Source organism: Calonectris borealis, chromosome 7 (genome assembly GCF_964195595.1).
Source record: "Calonectris borealis chromosome 7, bCalBor7.hap1.2, whole genome shotgun sequence".
NCBI classification, from domain to species: Eukaryota; Metazoa; Chordata; class Aves; order Procellariiformes; family Procellariidae; genus Calonectris; species Calonectris borealis.
Window position 1 is genome coordinate 21,983,253 of NC_134318.1, and position 21,473 is coordinate 22,004,725.

General features: G+C 48.0%; 1 protein-coding gene across 4 annotated transcripts in view; it reads left to right on the top strand.

Annotated features, from left to right (window-relative positions):
- GBF1 (golgi brefeldin A resistant guanine nucleotide exchange factor 1) overlaps positions 1 to 19,540 on the top strand; it is a 110,905-nt gene extending 91,365 nt beyond the window's left edge. For 2 of the 4 annotated variants that reach the window (XM_075154510.1, XM_075154507.1), the window contains 19 exons: positions 688 to 924; positions 1,850 to 1,943; positions 4,828 to 5,004; positions 5,508 to 5,572; positions 5,655 to 5,778; positions 6,370 to 6,441; positions 7,832 to 7,926; positions 8,378 to 8,531; positions 8,749 to 8,971; positions 10,638 to 10,801; positions 11,090 to 11,336; positions 11,732 to 11,931; positions 12,910 to 13,060; positions 13,433 to 13,563; positions 13,926 to 14,027; positions 14,619 to 14,732; positions 14,966 to 15,143; positions 15,352 to 15,489; positions 15,839 to 17,534. In XM_075154510.1, the coding sequence (XP_075010611.1) occupies positions 688 to 924; positions 1,850 to 1,943; positions 4,828 to 5,004; positions 5,508 to 5,572; positions 5,655 to 5,778; positions 6,370 to 6,441; positions 7,832 to 7,926; positions 8,378 to 8,531; positions 8,749 to 8,971; positions 10,638 to 10,801; positions 11,090 to 11,336; positions 11,732 to 11,931; positions 12,910 to 13,060; positions 13,433 to 13,563; positions 13,926 to 14,027; positions 14,619 to 14,732; positions 14,966 to 15,143; positions 15,352 to 15,489; positions 15,839 to 16,125 (2,953 nt within the window). In that variant the 3' untranslated portion in view covers positions 16,126 to 17,534. Of the gene's footprint in view, positions 1 to 687; positions 925 to 1,849; positions 1,944 to 4,827; positions 5,005 to 5,507; positions 5,573 to 5,654; positions 5,779 to 6,369; positions 6,442 to 7,831; positions 7,927 to 8,377; positions 8,532 to 8,748; positions 8,972 to 10,637; positions 10,802 to 11,089; positions 11,337 to 11,731; positions 11,932 to 12,909; positions 13,061 to 13,432; positions 13,564 to 13,925; positions 14,028 to 14,618; positions 14,733 to 14,965; positions 15,144 to 15,351; positions 15,490 to 15,838; positions 17,535 to 19,247 lie in introns of those variants that run through there. The other 2 variants (XM_075154509.1, XM_075154508.1) reach the window with 2 other exon arrangements.
- Positions 19,541 to 21,473: the final 1,933 nt, after the last annotated feature.

Sequence of the window (21,473 nt, forward strand, 5' to 3'; positions counted from 1 at the left end):
AGCGAGTGTGTATTCAGGCTTGATATATTTTAACCTGGGATCACAAGTACTACTTAGCATTAATGATAATTTTTTTATTATTGTATAGCTTTAATCCAGTTAGAGTAAGGAGCTGTGGTACCCTGGTTATGAATCACCCATCATACATCCGGTTGCTTTTTTTATCTTTAATTTTGTAGTACTTGGCTTTCTGATATTTGATTTTGGCATAATATGAATATTTGCATTATATTTATACAAAGGTACTCATGCCTACTGTTGACTGCAGTGGTATAACAATTTAATTTTTTTTTATCTGGGAGTAATGAGATATGCAGAGCACTCTAACGGGATGAGAGTTGGGATGGGGCGTGAAGCTATGCCAGTGTGCTGTCCAAAATTTCCCATCATTTAACTGCAGTATGTGTTGTGTTTTGCACTTGTAGTGTTAGGTAGCTGCTTCTTCAATACTATCCTTACACAGTTGCCACCGGGTGCTGCTGAGAGCTACCAGACTTTATATCCAGGATGTCAAAGAGGGGCAGGGGAAACAGGCAGGCCTAGGAAAATAGAATGTTTCAGGAGCTGGCAAAATCACTCCGGAGTAGGTATCACTTAGCTTTGGGACCATGTAATGAAAGGCACTGTGTAAATGTTAGGTTTGGCTCAGAATGAAAAACTCAACCTTTCTGCTTTCCTCCCTTGTAGAAATGATGAGATAGTGATGCCAGAAGAACAGACGGGTCTGGTGAAGGAAAACTATATCTGGAATGTCCTGCTACATCGTGGTGCCACTGATGAGGGAATATTTCTCCATGTGCCTCCTGGAAGCTATGACCATGATCTCTTTACCATGACGTGGGGGCCAACCATTGCAGCACTTTCTTATGTTTTTGACAAGAGCTTAGAAGAAACAATCATCCAGAAGGCTATCTCTGGTTTCAGGTAACTCTTGCATTCATGAAGATCCAGAAGAGTTAAAGTATGGCCATTGTCTCCTGTTTACCTGCTAGAGACATCACAGTGAATATCAACTGTTACTTTTCCTAGCAATGGAAGAGCATTTTATTGTGACCTACAATAGTCCTAGATCCTCTAGTTTTGTTCTGTCTTTCGTATTGATTCATTCCATCTTGGCCTCTCTTTGTTGCCACTCACTGTTTGGCTTGACTGCTGTGTTGTGATAAAGTGCCTGGGGTATGTATTTTTAAACTCCAATCTGGTTACGTTTAAAAGACCTGCTGACATAGCTGTGCTGCTTAGAAGTGAGGGGAAAAAGTCACTCTTAACTTGCACAGTGATGCTGGCAAAATCCCTGTATATGAACAAAACCTCTCGTGTATGAGGCCATAGCTGTGGCTGAATGGGATGGGGGATTTTTTTTTTTTTTCTTTCCCAGATGACCAGTATTCAAAAAATTTGCTATCTGTGAGAAACTGTATTGGAATGATCTTTGGTCATGCTTGGATCCAGACCAAATGATGCCTTAAGCATAGTTTTAAAGCTCTGTTAATACACTGCTGTAGCCATGATCTCTTGGAAACTAGACCTTCAACGCTACCGATCTGAGTCACTCTCTTATGTCAAGACAGGAGATTAGGTATATTGGCTCAGGTGCAAGTGGTATGTCTGTTTAAACTCACTTCTTGAAAGTGATCCTTGCATCAGCACAGACAAATATCAGGATCTATGGATGAGGATTGAGATTATTTGAGGGATAATAGTAGACTTCTATACATCAGCATTCATTATGAGTGGGTGGAGAGGAAGGTCTAAAATGTCAACAGAGAGGCTCTCTGATTTGCTGTCCTGTAGACAGACTTGTCTGTGCTGACTTACTACGTTATTTTCTGTTTTCTTCTTTCCCCAGGAAATGTGCAATGATTTCTGCTCACTATGGCCTTAGTGATGTGTTTGACAATCTCATAATTTCTCTCTGCAAGTTTACAGCCCTTAGCAGCGAGGTAAGTTTGCAAGGAGAGGAAAGAAGAGTGGCTTTTAGTATATCGGAGCTCTCTTCCTCTGTTAAGCAGTAATATTTGCTTATTTTGGTTATCACAGTATCTGTAGATATCTATCGGCCCCTGCACAGAGTTTTCTGGACGAGGCAAGGAAAAGTGTGTCGTGAAGTGGGACTTCCATAGTCCCACTGTCCATAGGACAGGTTCAAATATGCAAATTTCCTTCTACTCGCTCACAAGTGGCAGTTTGTGCAGAGCAGAATGCCATGATGTAGAAATGTTTATTCCACCTACTTGGTCTGAGGAGACTTAGATCTCCCTGTGATCAAGACAGTGATCATCCATGATCCCAAGCAAGGTTATGCATTTCAGCTATCGAATATTTAGTTATAGGTTTTACACGATGCCAAGAGGGACTGTTTTGTGAGCTGTTCTTCCAAACTGTAGGGCTGTGCATCCACCCAGCATAAAGGGGCTAGAAAAACACATGCTTTGAATTGTCGATTGGTATGTGGAGTCTGGTAATAAGACAGCTGTTAGCCCCACTTTTGGCAAGCCCTAAAGACGATTTCTATGGATTGTGCTGTGAGAATAAATTCAAGGTACAAGGTGGTTGGTGTAAGCTTTTTTTGCCCAAATCTGTTTGTGTGTTACAGCATCAGCCTGTTTTTCCCAAGCTGTTTGATAGACAGTGTGTGGCAGACCATGCTTTGTGCTAAGGAGAAGATGACAGCAATTCCTTTAAAGGGTCAGAACTCACAAAGAATCTCACAGCATTGTGAGACCCACAGTGAGCAGAATAGAATTGCCACACACACCAAAAGGGAAACAAGATCATTCAAGACTGAAAGCATGGGAATAAAAAGACCAAGACAGGTGATTTTTTTAAATCCCTTGAAGGGATAGCAGAAAGGGAACAGTCCTGCAAATTAATCCAGTTAATGGAATTAGGCTGCAGGGAAATGGAATTGTTTGGACTGGGTGTTTTGTATTACTTGCATTCTGGCATTGGTAGCAGTGAAAAAGTACCAGGTTGACTATTAAAAGACAAAGAAATCCCAACCAGTGGGGTTGCTTTAGATTCCCTCTTCCTCCACAGCCCACAACAGTAAAGATGAAATACTTGATCCTCTCTGGGCATACCAGACCTCGAGAATACCAATAGATAACACAAGCAGAGGAATGTCTGCCATGAAACAACTGTTTGACACAGATTTACACAGTAGAAGCAACTAGACTAAGCCCTCAGAGGCACCAGCTATTGCCAGCTGCATCCCGTCTAGTTGTGAGACTGGAATCTGGAGCAGTCCGAGGTCTGTGTAAATTAAGCAAGCATGTCTTTTGGTGGTGACGTAGAATCAGGGACTTCTGGATTTGAAGAAGGCTGTGAGTTCTTATCTTTGGCCAGATTCCAAGTACACCAATTACTTTCTGCTGTCCTAAATTCCTGTAAGGCTTGGAGACAGTAGTGGAATATGACAACTGAACAAATATTTGAGAGACAGTCTGGTGGAAGGGGAGAAGAAGGGGCTGTCTTCAGAGGAGACAAAACAAAGAGCAACTGTTAGAAAGCAAGGGAAGAACATCAAAGTGTCACTTAGCTGCTAGTCACTTCCCAGGTCAGATCATCCTGGTGATCAGGCTTCCTCTCCCAGCACTGCAATTGCTGTGCATGGCCACTTTGGTTGAAAGAAGAGGAAAGGAAAGGAACATGGAGGGGGATTAAGTGATTTAAGAGGAGCGAGTGACCCACTTCTTGATCCACAGTTAAGACTCATACTGACTGAGTGTATAAGTAGTAGCAAAACCTCTGCGTGTTTTAATTCAGTGGCTGTGGCTTGTTGCCACAGTGCAAAACCAGGCATATTGCTGATTGCACTCTGAGACTTCAGTGATGTATGTATTCATGTGGTTCCCCCATAGCAACAATTGAAAAAACAAATTGGTTGTCACATTTCTGCTAGACTTCCAGACTGGCACTTCTAATGGAGTTCACCTCTAGATCAAAGACCCATTTTGATAATAGTTTTGCCAGCAGTCTGGCTGAAGCAAGAGCTAGTTTTTTTGAACTTCCAGTCCGAGATTGGAAGAGAGACATTTTCAATCCTTCCTATCTCCTGTCTTCTCTCTCTTTTCTTTGTGAAGAAATTAGTATGGTTTTTGTCCCCATAAGCAAAAGAATGGCAAAGCCCATCTCTTGTAAAAAGGAACACTGCAATGAGCTTAAGTAACTGCAGAAACAGAGAGCATGTTACAGTGTCTGATACTAGCTCATGTGGTTGCTGAGTTTTTTCTTGTTTTGGCAGCATATACTTGGTTTAAATGACTTAGCACACTTTTTGTATTTGGAAAAGCTGTGAGAGCATTGTACAGATTATGAGGAATTGCGATCCAGCAATTATTGGCAGAGACTGTATGTCAGGGTTCATCACTCTTTCTTTGAATCTTGCTGTTATGTAGTGGTAGGAGTAGCTTTGCAAGTCAGTAATGCTTTTGGCGATAGTTTTCTTCTCTAACAGTAGAGCGGAGTAATTGCTGCTTCCAGAGGAGATGTGGTACTTTTTGTAGAAGGCTTCGATCCTGGAATGAGTTCCCATAGCAGAATAAATTAGTGTTAGTGAGTTTTCAGCAAGCACTTTCAAAATGTGCTGTATTGTTGTCATTCTTGTAGAGCTTATGTCTAGATGGTTCAGTGATTCAGCTTGTATCAGGTAAGCCATCTTGTCCTTGTTTTTGTGCAAAGTGAATATGAGCTGAGGGGTTATCCAAGCATCATACACAGAATCGTTATCTTTCCTGTAACCAGTTCTGAACAGTCTGCCCTAATTTGTGTTGAAAAGAAAACATCTCTTGCTGACTGATTGCCACCCCCTCTTCTTTCTTGCAGTCTATTGAGAACCTGCCCACTGTTTTTGGAAGTAATCCCAAGGCCCATATTGCAGCAAAGACTGTGTTTCACTTGGCCCATCGCCATGGTGACATTCTGCGGGAGGGCTGGAAAAACATCATGGAGGCCATGCTACAGCTTTTCCGAGCAGAGCTGCTGCCCAAGGCCATGGTGGAGGTAATAACAGCCGGCCCGTAGGTAACTGAAGAGTAGGGGAGTGGGAAGCTGGCTTTTCATAGAACCAGTTCAAAGAGGAGGAGAGCTCTCTTGCAAAGGCCTGGCTTTGGTAAAGTGTGTACAGAGCTAGAAAGCCTGCAAAGGGTGTAGGGGTCGAGTTACGTGCAGGCTCCAGCTTCTTTCGTAGGGTTTCATTTTTTTCTCATTTTACTTTTTATTGGATTTGAGAAATTCCAGCATTCATTTTACTTGAACAGATTTTGAATATTGTGCAGAAGAGGGACAGCCTTATAGGCAAGGAGTATTAGAGCACAGCATTGGTAGTGCCAGATGGGGGTGACATTTTATTGAAGGGATGAGGAGGTGAAGAGCTGGGGTTGACTGCCTATATGTAGGCGGTTGGGTGTAGTGTTTCATCACTAAGTGAAACATTACGGGGTTGGGGGGGAAGGCTACAAAGAAGTAGACAATTGATCATATACGTGTTCTGGTCTGTCTTCCAGGTCGAAGACTTTGTGGATCCTAATGGCAAAATCTATCTGCAGCGTGAGGAGACACCATCTAACCGGTGAGCGATGTCGATGTACCAAAGCTGGAGAATAATATGATTTCTTCTTTTCTCACTGATACTGATGTCTTCTGATTTGCAGTGGTGAATCTACAGTGCTGAGTTTTGTTAGTTGGCTCACCCTCAGTGGGACGGAGCAATCTGGTATGAGAGGGCCATCTACAGAGACACAGGAGGCAAAGCGAACGGCTCTGGAATGCATAAAGGTAACATACAGGCTGTAAAAGAACCTGCTTTTGTTTGTGGTGACAGTACTGTGTGGATAACAGGTAACAGAAGCATAAATATGCATGCTTCTAGGCAGTATTGCAGGTTCCAGAGGACTTTGGAATTGTAGGAAACTACAGAGGAGCATATCTGCCTTGACAGCTAAAGGGTCTTTTGTGCATAACAGCACATATGTAGTAACATATGAAAACAGGAACGATTCCCCACAAGAGGCTGCGATCTGCCCTTGGAGTCACAGTCCTATAATTGAAGACAAATTAATAAGTTCTCAAATGAGTAATCTTTTCCAAGACAGTGTTAAATCGCATGGTGCCAACAAAATCTGAACCTGGGGTTTGAGCAGTGTGTGGACAGAGGAGTCATCTGTTAAAATCTGTCTAGCACAGATCAGGTCTGTTAAAGGTAATTGATGTTAAAGGAGTGAACTAGCTAGCAGGAGTTTTCCTCCAGGTAATTGTGTTAAAGCCACTATCTGTATCTTTCCTGGGAACAAGCTGTATTTCTGGAGGATCTGTTTGTATGCCTTCCCCATCCCCTAGATGCACAGTCCTCTTTTCCGTCTTTTGCAGCAATGTGATCCTGAGAAGTTGATCACAGAAAGTAAATTCCTCCAACTTGAATCCCTCCAGGAGCTCATGAAGGTGAGAGAGATATCGGGCAAGGTGTTGGACTGGTGATGGAACAAGTATGCTATGCATGATCATAGATATGTGCTGTATACTTGCCTAGCTCCCCTGTCCCCAAAGTAGGTCTTGAACCTGTTTGGGATATGAAACCAGTCATGAACACCAGTTCAGCTGTTACATGTAACTTCTGTGCTGGCAGCCACAATTGCTTTAGTAGTAGAGGAAGACATTAAATCGTGGAATGCATTCTAAAAGCCTTGAGGAGGTCATGGTAAGTGTTTGAAAATATGTGTAGCTCTGTATAGGAGCTTAAGGTTATGCTTTTTCATCTTTTCTGGTATGCTGTGTGCCTAATGAGAACATTCTAAAAGGCCACTTTAGAGGCAAGAGCTATACCGAAATATTTGACTGTGTGCCCCTAGGTAGTGTGGTACCTGGCTGCTGTGGGAGACATAATAAGGCTGGACTCGCTAATCTTTGGGCTAGAGAAGCTCATCTCCCTGGGGGAGGGTAGTTACTTACCTGGTTCTGGTAGTGGCTTCTCCATCTAGTGTGGAGTTTGAGACCATTCCAGGGTGTGGAATGAATCTGGCTGCTGCTTACCATTTCCAAAAGCAAATAGTTCAGTGCAGCCCTTGCAGGGATGCTGTGTGGGCTGGCAGTGAGTGTTGCCTAATTTGATGGCTCCTTACAGTGCAAGTGTCTTTCCCTTCAGGCTGCTGTAATTGCAATTCACGGGCTTCATCAATAGGGTGCATGACACTATTGAGACTTATGCTAAAACAAAGGAAAGGTTTATTTATCAAGGCTCGCTGCAGAGGTTCAGAAGAATAGGTATTGAGTTTCAAAATAAAGATGCTAAGTGAGTAAACCCCAAAGAACAATACTTAAAATAGCTAAAGCAGAACTTGCTGTTTGGATCACACAAAGACCACTACGTTGCTGGCCCACGTGGAGAAGTGGTGACTCAGTTTTTGTGTGCCGTTTCAGTTCTGGGGGAACGTTTTGCTCTTACTCCTATTATGTCAGGAATTCTCCCTTCATATGCAAGCTGATGGCTTGAGAGGAATAGTTCCAGTATTTGTAGCCATTTCTACGTATGTCTATCTTTTCTGTGCTTCACATATTCTTAGCAAGACACTGCTGGCTTTCAGAATTCCTCTCTGTCTGAGAGACTTTGTCAGAGTTTAACATCTTTTAAGTTCATCTTGCATAATAAAAAAAAAAATAGTTTTCCATATATTTAGCTTGACCTCTATCCAGTGCGTTTTTGATAGACTATGCATGACCTCACCAGACAGTGGAGTGCAGTTTTGCCCAGACTCAAAGCATTCTGTTGGTCCTTAGTTATTGGTCCCACAGTTTTGGGGGCTTGTGATTCACAAACATTTCCTGGCTTTTCTAGGCTCTAATCTCTGTGACTCCTGATGAGGAGACATATGACGAAGAAGATGCTGCCTTCTGCTTGGAGATGCTTCTGAGGATTGTGCTAGAGAATAGGTATGACCTTGAAATACATGCAGATTCATTGCAAATGTCCCTGCTTTACTGCAGCTGCTGCCTGGGTCCAGGGAGTGAGTTCCATATGAGCTTGATTTGCCAGCTGAAGCAGCATGTGGCTGTAATTTCAGGGCTTAATAATTCCACTCTCGCATGTGCAAACAGAAGGGTTATTCGCCCATGAATTATTGCTTGATATCCTGAGATTTGGAGAACATAAACTAAACTCTGGAGGGAGAATTCTCCCACCTGATTGCTTTGCAAGTAATGAAGTAAATAAGAAATTTGACGGCTTTGTTGTTTCTATGTGTCTGTTCTTATATCTCCTGGCTGGAGTTTTTCATTGAAATGAAGAAATACTGGGTTGTCTGGAGTTCTGGGAGAGGTAGCTGGATCCTGCTTGTCTCATCTCCTTTCATCCTACCCTTTCCCTCCTCCTTGTTGTGGCTAGGGACCGTGTGACCTGTGTCTGGCAAACTGTCCGAGATCACCTCTATCATCTCTGTGTCCACGCGATGGAGTTCTGCTTCTTGGTGGAGAGGGCAGTGGTGGGACTGCTGAGACTGGCAATTCGGCTCCTTCGTCGGGAAGAAATCAGTGCACAGGTAAGGGATTTTCAAAAGTCAGTTACTGGGGTTTTGTGGCTACAGCTGGCAACACAGGAAACCAATTGCTGTTGGATGGACCCACATTTAACCTGTCCGTGCTGCAGGTAACAACAAACAGCAGTTGTAAGTAGCTCTAAATAAGTGAAGGGAGACTTTGCTGGAGAATGGAGTGTAAATAATAGGGTCTGTTATTCTTGTCTCCTTTGCTGGCCAGGTTCTCCTCTCATTACGTATCCTGCTCATGATGAAGCCAAATGTGCTGTCCAGAGTTAGCCATGAGGTTGCCTATGGCCTCCATGAACTCCTGAAGACAAACGCTGCCAACATTCACTCTGGGGATGACTGGTACACACTCTTCACCCTCCTGGAGTGTATTGGGTCTGGGGTGAAGCCACCTGCAGCCCTGCAGGTTACAGCAAGGGCAGATAACGATACAGGTAAGACAGGCCAGCTTTTGCTAGGAAATCTGATGCCTGCCTTGCCAGATAAGCAGCTGCTTCCTCAAGCTTTTCAATTAGCAAAGGGGACTGCAAGAAAACAAAGCTGATATTAAACTACATTAGCAAGATTAAAGACCAGCACCTGCTGTTCACTCCTACCCCATGGTCTGTCCCTGTCTCTACTCTGCCATCTCTTCCTACTCAGTGAGCAGCAGTCCAGGTGCTAGTCCCTGGGGGAGCAGTGGGAGGAAAACTGACATCGGTTGTAGCAGCTGTAGAAGGTCTTTGCTCTACCCAAGGAGCATTTTCTGCTGGTTGTGGTCTGGTGCCTTGGGTAATACAGCCTTAATCTCTCATCTGGGTGTGTAATGTAAACCCAGCTGTTGTTCCTGTCATACTTGCTTCTTTTGTGGGACTGACTCCTTTCTGTCCCCATTTTAAGGATCTCGTAAAGGGAGTTGTTCTTTAAAATTCTATTTCCAAATCCATTTGTGTTCAGAGTGCCTGAACCTTTCCCACAAGACCAACCCACTATTTCCCACTTCTCTTGACTGTGTTAGAAAGACGGTCTTTTCAGCAAACTGTTCCTGTTTCGCTTTAGCCAGCTGGCAATGTATTTGAGGCTGACAGCTTCAGAGTTTTAAAGCAAACAGCAAGAAAAGACTTTTCCAGAAGCCTTCATTTTCCTCCTTGTTTTTCTAGAACTTCCTTGCTAGGTCCTGATGCTTTGAGCTAGATAGATGGGAGAAACCCGATTTTGCAAAACCCCTACAGCCTTTGTCCCTTTGTCTTCTGGGCTAATGCTAGGCTGTCTTCTCCCATCTTTCTTTTTTTTTTTTTTTTTTTTTTCTTTGCTGTTTGAGCAAACTACTTGGCTGTGGCACCTTGCACATCAGAACATTAGTTCTCTTTACCTCCTTCTGAAAATGTTTGGTGCACTGTGTTCACAGCAAGTCTGTCTCTCCGCTGGTGAGTTTCTAGATAATGTTGAATGATGGAGAGAATGTATTTTTGCTTCTAAATAATATTATATCAGTAGCTTAAATTTGACCCTTGCAAAGATTTCTGTGCTTGGGACATGTGAAATTTAAGGTTATCCTAAAGGTCAGGGAAGGTAGATCTGACAGGTGTGGAACATGCTAATGTAGATTGCTGTTCATGAGAAAGACTTTACCAGTATTACTGTGGAGCTGAGTGACCCCAGAGGCCCTACATGAGTCATGTCATTCTGTGTTGTGCTTTTCGAATTGTCTTGACTGAACCTAGCACCTCCAGTAGTTCTTAAAGTGTGTGGTACATCTGATCCTTCCCCCAGGGTCAAAGCACTGGACTTCCTGCCCTTTTTAAATCCACAGTCAGGCTGACAAGTGACATAGCAGAGGATGGAAAGCCTCTTCCCTCTGAAGGGGAAAGCCAAACATACCTACAGGGGAGAAACAGTGTCAAAAGATCTGTGTTTCCTGCTGTCTCCTCTGCATTCTCCTGTCATAGTTGTTCTTCCTCTCACAGGAGGAGAGGCCTGGCCCAATTTCTTCCAGGGCCCACTGGTGGTTCCTAGCTGATGCTGATCGGACTAATCTGGATTGCTTCTCCCTTATCCACAGCTACTCTTCCAAGTCCTTGATTTGGCTTTGATCTAAACCCCATGCCTTTTGTCTTGAAGGTGCTCAGTCAGACAGTGAGGTCTCCTCCTCCTGTCATCCAAGTGACATGAGCCTGGACCGTGGCTACACCTCTGATTCGGAGGTGTACACAGATCACGGGAAGCCAGGCAAGATGCATCGCTCAGTGACAGATGTGGATGTCATGAACAGTGGCTGGCTAATGGTGAGTAGCCATTGGGCTTCTGGTGCCTGAAGAAGACTACTCCTAGCATGGTTGTGGGCAGAGGGTGTGGTAGGGAAAGAAAGAATAAGACAGTAGAAAAGAGCTAAGATGAGCTGACAGTGTAAAGGGAGGATGGGGAGATGCAGATGGAGAGGGGAAAGCTTGGAGGCAAATGAGGAAGAAAGGGAAATGGATCCTACAGACTGGATGTTGGCTTCAGAAGAAAGGCCCTTTCAGCACGTGCATGAAGTGCCGCTTGTTGTGCTACCCTCTTCTTGTACCCTGCAGGTGGGGAAAGATGACATCGACACCTCCAGATCCACTGCTGGGCTCAGCAGGCTGGGGCCATCTCCTCTTGTCAATCAGTACAGCCTGACTGTGGGGCTGGATTTGGGCCCACATGACACAAAGTCTCTCATGAAGTGCGTAGAGTCCCTGTCCTTCATCGTGCGAGATGCTGCCCACGTTACACCTGAGAACTTCGAGCTCTGTGTCAAAACTATCCGCATCTTTGTGGAGGCGAGCTTGAATGGGGGTAAGATGGCTCTTGGTTTGACAATCAGGATTGGGCTTGGGGTGGCCAGTCAGCAAGAATTGTGAAGTATACTGTCAGGGAACGAGTCCCCAACGCCCAGAAAATGGTCTGCTGTGAGAAAAGTGTCCTGGCTCCTGCTGGTAGCAGGGACCTTATTCTTATCCCTCTCTCTGGGATAGAGGGGAGATCTGGAGCTGATGTGGAGGTAGTAGTATCAGCTGTTGCTGAAGGCTGTTCCTGAGGGGTGCTGGGTACCTCTTCAAGCGGGTAGTTGCCATTTCACAGGACAGGGCCCTCCGCTGGTGATATCAAAAGGTGGCTGCTGGGTGTGTTGAAAGGCAGAAAATTTTGTGGTGGAGTGTGTATAGGTTATGTTGCTGTCTTTCACTTTCTAGGCTACAAGTCCCAGGAGAAGAGGGGGAAGAGCCACAGGTATGACAGTAAATCCAGTCGGTTAAAAAAAAAGCCAAAGGAGAGCTCCACACGGCGATCACGGGTCTTGAGCCAGCACCAGACGCACACACACAGTGATGAGGATGAGGATGAGAGCATCCCTGCCAGCTACCACACTGTGTCTTTACAGGTTAGTCAGGACGTAAGTATAGCAAGGATTTCCTCCTCTCCTTTCCCATACTCAGAATCTTGCTAGGGCATCACTGGAATTCTTCATGGGGTGAGGGGGGGTTGCATCCTGGGTTAGTGGGCACTGGATGGCAGAGGGTGGCTCTGGTGGCAGTGTGTTGTTCTGCAGTGAAAGAGGAAGACTGCAATTTGGACAGGAAAAAGCACAATAGCAGTGGAGAGAGAAGTCCTCTGAAAAGCAAGGAGGGTGGGGTCTGGAGCTGTGAGTCACGATAGTAGGTAAGATGATGTGGGTCAAGGGCATTTGGAGGCATTAGGTTCATGTAGGATTAGTGGGGAGTCTGACAGGGCATCTGAGCTTGTGGAGAGGGGAAAGCCCTGTGGGCTGAGGCACTGGGATTTCAAGTACAGAGGACTGGGATGAGGGAGTCATTTCTCTCTCCAGCTGGTACTTCAAAGGTGTGAAGGCACAGGCCTGCTGACTGCCAGGCTGTTGGACCTCAGTTCAGTAGTAAAGCGACTAGAATGCTGTCATTTGCCCATATGGAGCTGTTCTGAGGGAGCTTTGCTTGTGCTCCGTGCTTTTTTTTTGCTTTTCAAAAAAAAAAAAAAAGTTGCTGAGAGTTGTCCCTGGACAGCATAGCTGAGTCACTGGGTTTCTCCCTCTGCCTGGGAGAGTCAATGCTCTGTGCCAGGAAAGGCTCCATTCTTTCTCCTGGCGTGATTGGGATGCTGTTCCCTGAAGATGGGATTGACACGGCTACTGAACTGACACAAATCTTGCTGAAGATGCCTGGCACTTGACCACTTAAGGAGGGCACAGACAGCAGGGCCTAACACCATCTCTATAGCTATACATGGTTATGTACATGCAGGAAGCAGGCTTGAGTAGCTGTGAGCCTTTTAGCATTGGTTTGGGGAAGAGCAGAGACCAGGGTTGCTTCAAAAATTTAAGTCCTGTGTGTTGCTTAATGTGATGCTTGACTTGCAGCTCCTGGACCTCATGCACACCCTGCACACACGAGCGGCCACCATCTACAGCTCCTGGGCAGAGGAGCAACGCCATCTAGAGACAGCAGGGAGGAAAATCGAAGCAGATTCCCGAACACTGTGGTCCAACTGCTGGTGTCCTTTGCTACAGGGTAAAGACATCCCCTTGTGATGAGAATGAGCAGAGACACTTCCGAAATAATGGCAGCACTCGGGAAAGTTGAGGAGCCAAGAACTGACTGCAGAAAGCAGGCGGAGGTTGTTTTTAGGGTCTGCTGTAATTGAAAAAGAACTTGGATCAGGTCCGGAAAAGTATCTTTAGCATGAGTTAGCTGCCAGCTTGCTTCTGGACCTGACACTAGATTCCCAGCCTGTGGCCTGGAACAAGTACAATCCTTTTTCCTTTTTTCCTTTTTTTTTCCCCCAGAGAGTGTTTGATCTTCGTTAGACTTTTCACCCTAGACTGGGGAAGTAGGGAAGTGACACTTTCCCTGTGAGCTTTGCTCTGAATCCCTCTCTTGCAGGTATTGCCTGGCTGTGCTGTGATGCCCGACGCCAGGTACGGATGCAGGCACTCACTTACTTGCAGCGGGCCCTCCTGGTACATGACCTGCAGGCCCTGGATGCCCTGGAATGGGAGTCCTGCTTCAACAAGGTAACCTCCTGACTGGGCTGGGCATGTAGGCAGGACAGCATTGTCATGAAGAGCAAAGCTGTGTGTGGGAGTGGCAGAATGGTGTCCTACTTTAGCACCATCTTCTTGAGCAGCTTGTTCACCACAATAGACAAGGCGTTCCCTACTCTGATCCTGTGAAAAGTCCCTCTCTGCTTAGGCTTCTGACAGAGCCTCTTGGAGTATTGAAATGAATCTACTCATTTCCACTTCCTATTGCTTCTCCCGTGCTCTCTGCCTAGAAGCCACCAGTCCCAGAAGCCAGCTCCTTCCTGTAAGGCTGTTTATGCAAATCTCATCAGTCATTTTTCAGCTCTGAAATATCAATGTGTCTGATCCAACAGGTGCTGTTCCCACTGCTAACCAAGCTACTCGAGAACATCAGCCCAGCTGATGTTGGTGGGATGGAAGAAACTAGGATGAGAGCCTCAACACTACTTTCCAAGGTGAGCATGCTTCTGCTGCCTTGAAAGCTCAGGGGAAACCATGTGCCTCAAAAAAACCAAACTGTTCACTGTGTTAGTTTCTCAGCATCTCTGATCTGGATAGGTGTCAGTTTGCTAGTTTGACTGTCTTCAGTGCTGGGCTTCTCCACCACTTTCTGCTGTTGGGACATGCCTTCTTTCCAGAACTGTCTCCATGATCCTGGCCTTTGGAAAAGTTGTCAGGAAGGAGTTCATGACTTTATGAAGGATGGAGAGGGAAGTATTTCACTCGACTTTAGTTGAAGACAGTCTGTTCTAGTGGTGAAATGATGCATGTCACAAGCTGATAGTACTGACCGAAGGCAGAGAGTCTGGAAGGGCTGGAAGACATGGTGGTGCAGACTGCAGTGACCTCATGCAAAGGAGACAAGATCCACTCCTCTACCTATGCAGCTCAGAAGAGTGGAGGCCTCTGGCATCCTCAGGCTGGGCCAGTGCATGCTCCTAGCCTGCCACAAGGAGGGGGAATTCCAGATTTGCAAGACTGGCTTGTCAAGCCATGAGCAGCAGCCCTGATACTACTTGTTGACAGTAGTTGTGGTTTTATTCTAGGTGTTCCTACAGCATCTCTCCCCGCTGCTCTCACTGACCACCTTTGCTGCCCTGTGGCTTACAATCCTGGACTTCATGGACAAATATATGCATGCTGGCTCCAGTGACTTACTGGTAAGCTGCTGAAAGTGATGCTGTGGTTCTTTGAACAACCATTCATCGGTTTTAACCTTCTGAACTTTAAAGGTGTTTTGGTTTGCGGGGTTTTTTTAACCTTTTAACCCTTCCAAAACCACTTTATTCTATGGTCTCTCCCCTTGGCCTCTGTTTCCAAGGCAGCCCATCAGCTGTTTTGTTCATTGCTATATGTCCATTCTCTGTGTCCTGAGGAGTGTCTCTGATTACAGCTGGAGGCCATCCCAGAGTCTCTGAAGAATATGCTGCTGGTAATGGATACAGCTGGGATATTCCACAGTGCTGACTCACGGACAGGATACTCGGATCTCTGGGAGATCACCTGGGAGCGGATTGACTGTTTCTTACCTAGGCTGCGGGATGAGCTCTTCAAACAGACAGTCATCCAAGGTACAAGGGGCTGAGAAACCTTAAGAAAACAGGTCTTGGACCCAGTGCTTGCACCTTGTCCAGTACCCAGCTGCCATAGTGCCTGGATGCTGATAAAATGATTGTTGCAGGAGGCTGTGGGAGCATGGCACAAGGAGGGCAAACTGAAGGTGGGCAAAAGGAGTGAGCAAACTGGTGTGTGGGCTCACTACTACTTTTGTTTTCCTAGATCCTGTCCCCAGCATATCAATGGAGCAGCAGCATCAGAAATCAATAGTGTCTGCCCTGCCCCCTTCTCCTGCAGGGGATGTGAGACCAGCCCCCCACCTGGCTCCTTTGGAGAAGCCCTGTGAACTGGGTGCCAGTGGTGAGTCCCATTTTCTTCTTTCTGGAATCATCTTCCCAGCACGGTGGCATGGATCTGCTTTTCCTTGGTTTAGCGTGATCTACAGTGACCAGGCCTCTGGTGTTGTGGAACTGTTGTGCTTCCAAATGGATAGGTTGTGGCCTTCTTGCTGAGGTTATTGGGGTGGGCAGAGGTTGGGGCAGAATGCCTGTGATCGGCACCTGCTCCTCGGGGCCTTGTATGAAGGTATGTGGAAGGGGCAAGTCTGAAAAGGCCTCTGAGTTGATCTTCAGCCCTGCTTAGCTTTGAGCTGAAAGGTGACTTTGTCAGGGACTGTGTAAGGATATATTTTGTTTCTTCCTTTTTCCAGAGTCTGAGAGAGCCACTGCACCTGCCTTACCCACCATCAGCACCTCTGCCTCTCCTTCTTTCCCAGCATCAGCTCCAACAAAGACAAGCCACGTTACAGACATACCTCCTACGACAGCACAGCCGCCACTCATCCTGCAGCCTCTTGCCTCTCCCCTGCAGGTTGGGGTGCCACCTATGACTCTTCCAATCATTCTCAACCCAGCCCTAATTGAAGCCACCTCTCCTGTTCCCCTCTTAGCTACTCCACGGCCCACTGACCCCATGACAACCTCTGAAGTCAATTAGTTCGAGGGTGTCTGAGAACTGTCTGCTGAGGAAGCTCTGTGGGTGGAGGATGCTGGCCAAATGTTCTCTGATAGCGGGCATGTTTGTTTTAGAAGGTGATGCTAACCTGAGCAGAAGGGCTGCTGCCACAATCCCCTGGAGCACATCACATTCTGCTCCCTTCTTGTGGCAACCACCTAGAAATCTGCGTAGAAATCCCTGTCGTCTTGGAGGGGTGCCCAGTTCCTCTGACCAGTCTCCTTCCTGCCTTCACAATCTCAGGGGCCAGGCAACACCCGCACCCAGCAGCCTGGGACCAAGCTGCCACCAGTTCATCTGGTGAAGAGGGAAAACTCTTTGATGTCACACCAGAGAGGGTCTGCAGTACAGGACTGCCTTTCAGATTATTCAGTCCAGTCCCTGGACAATTCCCTAGCCATTCCCTAGCTTTCCTGCCCATGCTTCTGGTCGCACTGCTTTGTTTGGTCTCTGGGCATGCCTGGGTTCAGCAGGTTGAGAATTTTGTGTAGAAATGTGGATTGCTTACAGTGCAGCTCCCAGCTTGCTACATAGGGCTTCTTGTCTGCTGTAGCCACATGCTTTCCTTCTGCAACATGGATCACAGCAATCCCCATGCCAGATAGGGAGTAGGCAGCAGGGGAGTCTGGTAGGGGCAGCACTGCTTTCCTCCCTCCTCCTGTAAATGTAATCAGGCTTCCTGGATGGAAAGCACAAATTCAGAAGGCTCTGCCTAGTTGAGCAGATGAGAAGGAAATGCAGAGTCCTGTGAGCTGAGAGCAGAGCACCATGGCCGTCTCTCAAACAGCGGTTGGGGAGCCACTCCCCCGGCGTGCGCAGCAGCGCTATGTTGTGCACCACTTGCTACATTGGCCTCTCCTAAAGAATGGGGCTGGACACCCCATTCTTTAGAAGAACATCCTCTTCAGCTAGAGAAGATGTGGGGATCTGTGGCACCTGCTGACAGATGCCCAGCAAGTATGCTGTGCTTTTTCTGGGAAGCTCTGCAGAGATTGCACACTTCTGCATCTTCTAGTTGTTGGGAGCCCACCTCCTCCTCTGCCTAGAACATCCCTGCAGCCGAGGCCCTGGTAGTCATTCTTGTGCTTCTGCCTTGCAGCAGGGATGTCCTGCTCTTCCACCCCTCCATGGCCAGAGCAGAGCTGGCTGCCTGGCAAGAGCTGCATCTCTGTTCTTCCTCCTCTCTCGATTAGTTGCTAAATGCTCGATAACATCAATCTCGGAAATCCCACTGGTGACTGGGAGGGGCATGGGCATGACTCCAACCCGGTGTATACTGTACTGAGAGGAACCTACGGTTGGGGTGGGAGTACAACCAGTGTACATATAGAGTAAATGGCTCCAAATCCAATGGACTTTTTACAGTGTAATAAATACATCCTGTAAATGAATGCTCCAGTGTTGCACTCCTTTTCTGTCACGGTTCTGCGGCTCAGAGCTTTGGGAAGAGTGGAGTTTAGTTGTCAAGGTGCTGTGCCCAGGCAGACCCCTGGCTCCATGTACCAGGATCCTCTAACGGTGTGCTCTGTCTATGGGGAGCACCGAGGGACTTGCCCTAACAAATGGTCAGCTCATGGAGGGGCTGCAGTGGAGGCTGGCCATCAAGAGGCTAAGCAGAAATGGTTCCCATCATGGGCAAAGCAGAGCTGTAACAGCTAGATTGCTCTTGCTTCTGGCAAGACGTGTCGGCTGTAAAATTTCTGGTGTTATGTGCTCATGCACCACCAGGACTGAGGGCAGAGACTAGGGCTGAGGAGCAGGTGCCCTGCGGCATCTCGGCACGCAGCCAGAACACAGACCTCGGTGACAACCTGGCTGACTTTGGAGAAAGGAGCATTTTCTGTCTGGTGAGGAAGAAATCCTTGTTTCCACTGATAGGACTTGGACTTGGGAGAGGGCATGAGAGATCCTGGGCTCTTCCAGGGATAATGCTTGCCATGGATATGGACAACCATACATACTTCCCTCCTGATACTTTCTACTTCGTCATGTGGCAAGATGCATGCAGTGCTGGAGCGTCCTTAGAGCTGCATGAGACACCAATGCCTTCTCTATCACAAGGATTCCAAGACACTCCTATGGGCTTGATAAAGGGTTTGAAAACTTGGAGTTTGAATTGCATGAGCAAAGGTCTAAATATTGCATAATGGAAGAGCAATGTGCATACGGGGAAAGTCCCGTTAATAAATCCTGGTTCCCTTACCCCATTTCCACCATTCCTGGAGTATTTTCACTGCTGCAGCCTTCTCTTCCTCACCCTCCATTGCTTCCAGATTGTGTCCTTCCAGCCCTTAGATGTTTTCATTCATGTATTTGAATCCTTATGCTGCCCATGGCCCTTCTGTATCCAGCCCGCCTCTGCCTTGTATTTCTGAGCCTTCACTTTTATTTACAGCTCTGTTTTTCTGAGCTGTCTCCAAAATGCTCGCTGAAACCTTTAGATGATTAATCCTTTGTAAACCATTGCTCAATTGTCAAGTGCCTTGATGTCAGCACTACTGCCCTCTGATCCCCGAATGGTCCTTTGACTTCTTGGAGTGGTGTCAGCTAATAGCAAAGCCCAGTTTTTCCTGCTGCCTTCAGATAGTTGTTTGAGGGATGCTATGTTTTAAACTGTGTTTGCAAACCCAGTTTCTACTGAAAGCATTACATCTTAATTCAGACAATTGTGGTGCAAAGCACCCTGCACCCGAGGAAACTGCAGGAAGCGGGACTGGAATGGAAAGAATGTCGGCTGGAAAGACAGACAGAATTACACTTTAAGCAGTTTTCACTAGACTGTGAATAGGAATGGACGGGAAAACCAGAAAAAATTTCTTTGAATGTTGTTTGGATTTTGCAATGACGAGGTTTCATGTGTTACAGAGAAAAAATAACAGGGAAAGTGTTTGAACTGAAAGGAGATCAGAATCAATTGACAGGTAGCATGTGCTGTGATACATATTTTTATGGATAAGTCTCTTGAACTCTATTTGTAACTTAAATTACATAAGAGACAGTCATACTACCTGCGGCTGTTGGTGAGGAGCGGTGTTCACAACACTTGCCTTCAGGTTTGTCCCAGCATATACTTCTAGTCTTGGACTTCTTTCTCATTTTTACAGGTCTGACTCACTGTTTTCCAGAGGAGGCTGGACAGACATCACCCTGGTTTGGATTTACGTACCTCTTCTGTTCATATTACATCAAGAACTTCCACTGCTGAAACAGAATAGAAATTAGTATTGGGATTTAGCATGTGTCAGTAGGACACTTTACTGTGGAGCTGGTATTTTCCTCATTGGTGTGAAGCTTCCCAGTGGGAGAAAGCCCTATTGAAAGATAAGCCCTGGCTGTAAAACATAAATTTGGCACTGAAATTTGTGAAACTGAAGCAATGCTGCTTTTAGATTCAATTTTTTAATTGAATCTGAGCATACTCAGAAGACTTGATCTGTAGGAAAGATTTCCATGAAGTATCTTCCAGCAAATGAGCTGGCTTTTTTAGAAGTTACCCTCACTCCTCGAAATGCCAACTGTTGAACTCCGCCGGAAAAATCTGCGCCTGTTACGGAGCCTAAAGTATCCTGTGCCCCGCTCCTTCGCCCCACCTGCAGGGAAGGCGGCCCGGCGGGGTTCTACCGCTCCCCCCGTGGCCCGGGAGCAATCTGAGCCCCACCAAGGCTGCAGGAGGCGGCAGCAGCTGCGCGGCTGCTCGGCGCCTGCCCTGGCCGGCGTTGCTCCCTCCGCGGTCCGCCCGCGGGGCTGCCGGGAGAGGCAGGGCCAGCGCCGCTGCCTGCCGGCGGGCAGAGCCTCGGGGCACAGCTGTTGGAGTACGACCGGCTCGGGAGCAAAGTTCCGGAGTGCAGCCCCTGCAGCGAAGGGTCAGGGACCTGACGTGCTGCACAGCAAGGAGCGACCCTGGGCCTGCCAGGAGGCTGCCTGGAGCGCCATTCGCCGCGTAGGAAGATGCGATCCCCCGAGCCTACAAGTCCCAGTGTGCAATACTGCTCCTCCTTCCGTAACCGCACCCTGGCCCGGGCCGGCTGGTGGGCAGGCGGAGCTCCACTCCCCCGCAGGCCGGGGCAGGTCCTGCTCCCGGGCAGCTTCTCTCAGCAGAAGGCAGCGGGAAGGTGCAGGCTTCATGAGCACCAGCCGCTCCGGGGCCCGAGGGGTGCATGCACCCTTTGGCTACGCCGGATGTTTTGGGACTTGCAAACACACGCCCGCAAGCAGTCGCGGGGTGCGAGAGTGGGTTATTGCTGAGTTACCGATAGGGAAACAGAGCTGCCGTGGCCTTGCCGCAACCTGGCTTCTCTGCCAGGGGAAGTCGTGCTTCCTCTTTCCAGGTTTTCCACGTAAGAAAAATGGAAATTTCTCTGGGCAGCAGGGTTGGTGGGTGGTTGCTAAACTTAATCCCTAGTTGAGCCATTTGTAGAAAGTGTCTGGGCAAGGTGCGGTCAGACTAACTGGGTTGGGATGGTGCAGGCAGGCGGTGGCTTGCCGTGTGTGTGAGGCAGCTGAGGGGTCGCTAGCCATTTGGCGAGAGCACAAGATCAGTCAACAGAGGAGCACAGGCTGAGCCGTGACTTCAGGAGGGAAGGCTGAGCCCTTGTTAACCCTCTTCCCACGAGGAAGAAGAGGGGATTGAGCAAGGTCTTCTGTGCCCAACCGTTACCTGGTGCTGTACCTCCTGCCTCACTCCTGCACTGAGACAGTGCCCTTTGGGCCATGCTTGCTGGGGGAGCCCACGGCCTCATGGATGTGGGCACAGAGATGGTGTTTGGGGCACAGAGAGCATCATCTGGGGCTGGGGAGAGAGTCCCCAGCGCCTTGCAGCGGGCTGCTGCTAGCCGATTCAGCCTTGGCAAAGGCTGCTCCAGGCTGCAGCTCCAGGAAGGGAGTGTTTGCTGCTGTGCCGTGCCGTACTGTCCCCTCTGTGATCTTTTCTTGGGGCCGCTGCCAGTGCTGTGGGGCACATCCCTGCCCTGGGGGTCTTGCCGAGCAGCAGTCTGTCTCTCCACCTCGGCTGGGTCCTGCAGAGGACAAGGGACAGCAGACCGCGCTCTCGGGATTGCTCCGACCACAGCCTGCCTGCCCTGCCGACCCGAGCGTTAGCGGCTTCGTGCAATCGCCGCTCCTCGCCTGCCGGCTGCCCTTCCCCAGCCCTGCCCGCCCCGGGGTGCCGGCGCATCCTCCCGGGCCGGCAGCACGGCCGCCACGTGGCGCCCGGGGCCGCGCCGGGCCGTCCCCGCTCGCCGCTCCCCGCTCCCCGCTCGCCGCTCCCCGCCGGACGGGGCGGGCCCTGCCCGCCGAGCGGGACCCGCGCTGCCCGTGGGGCGGGGCCGGGC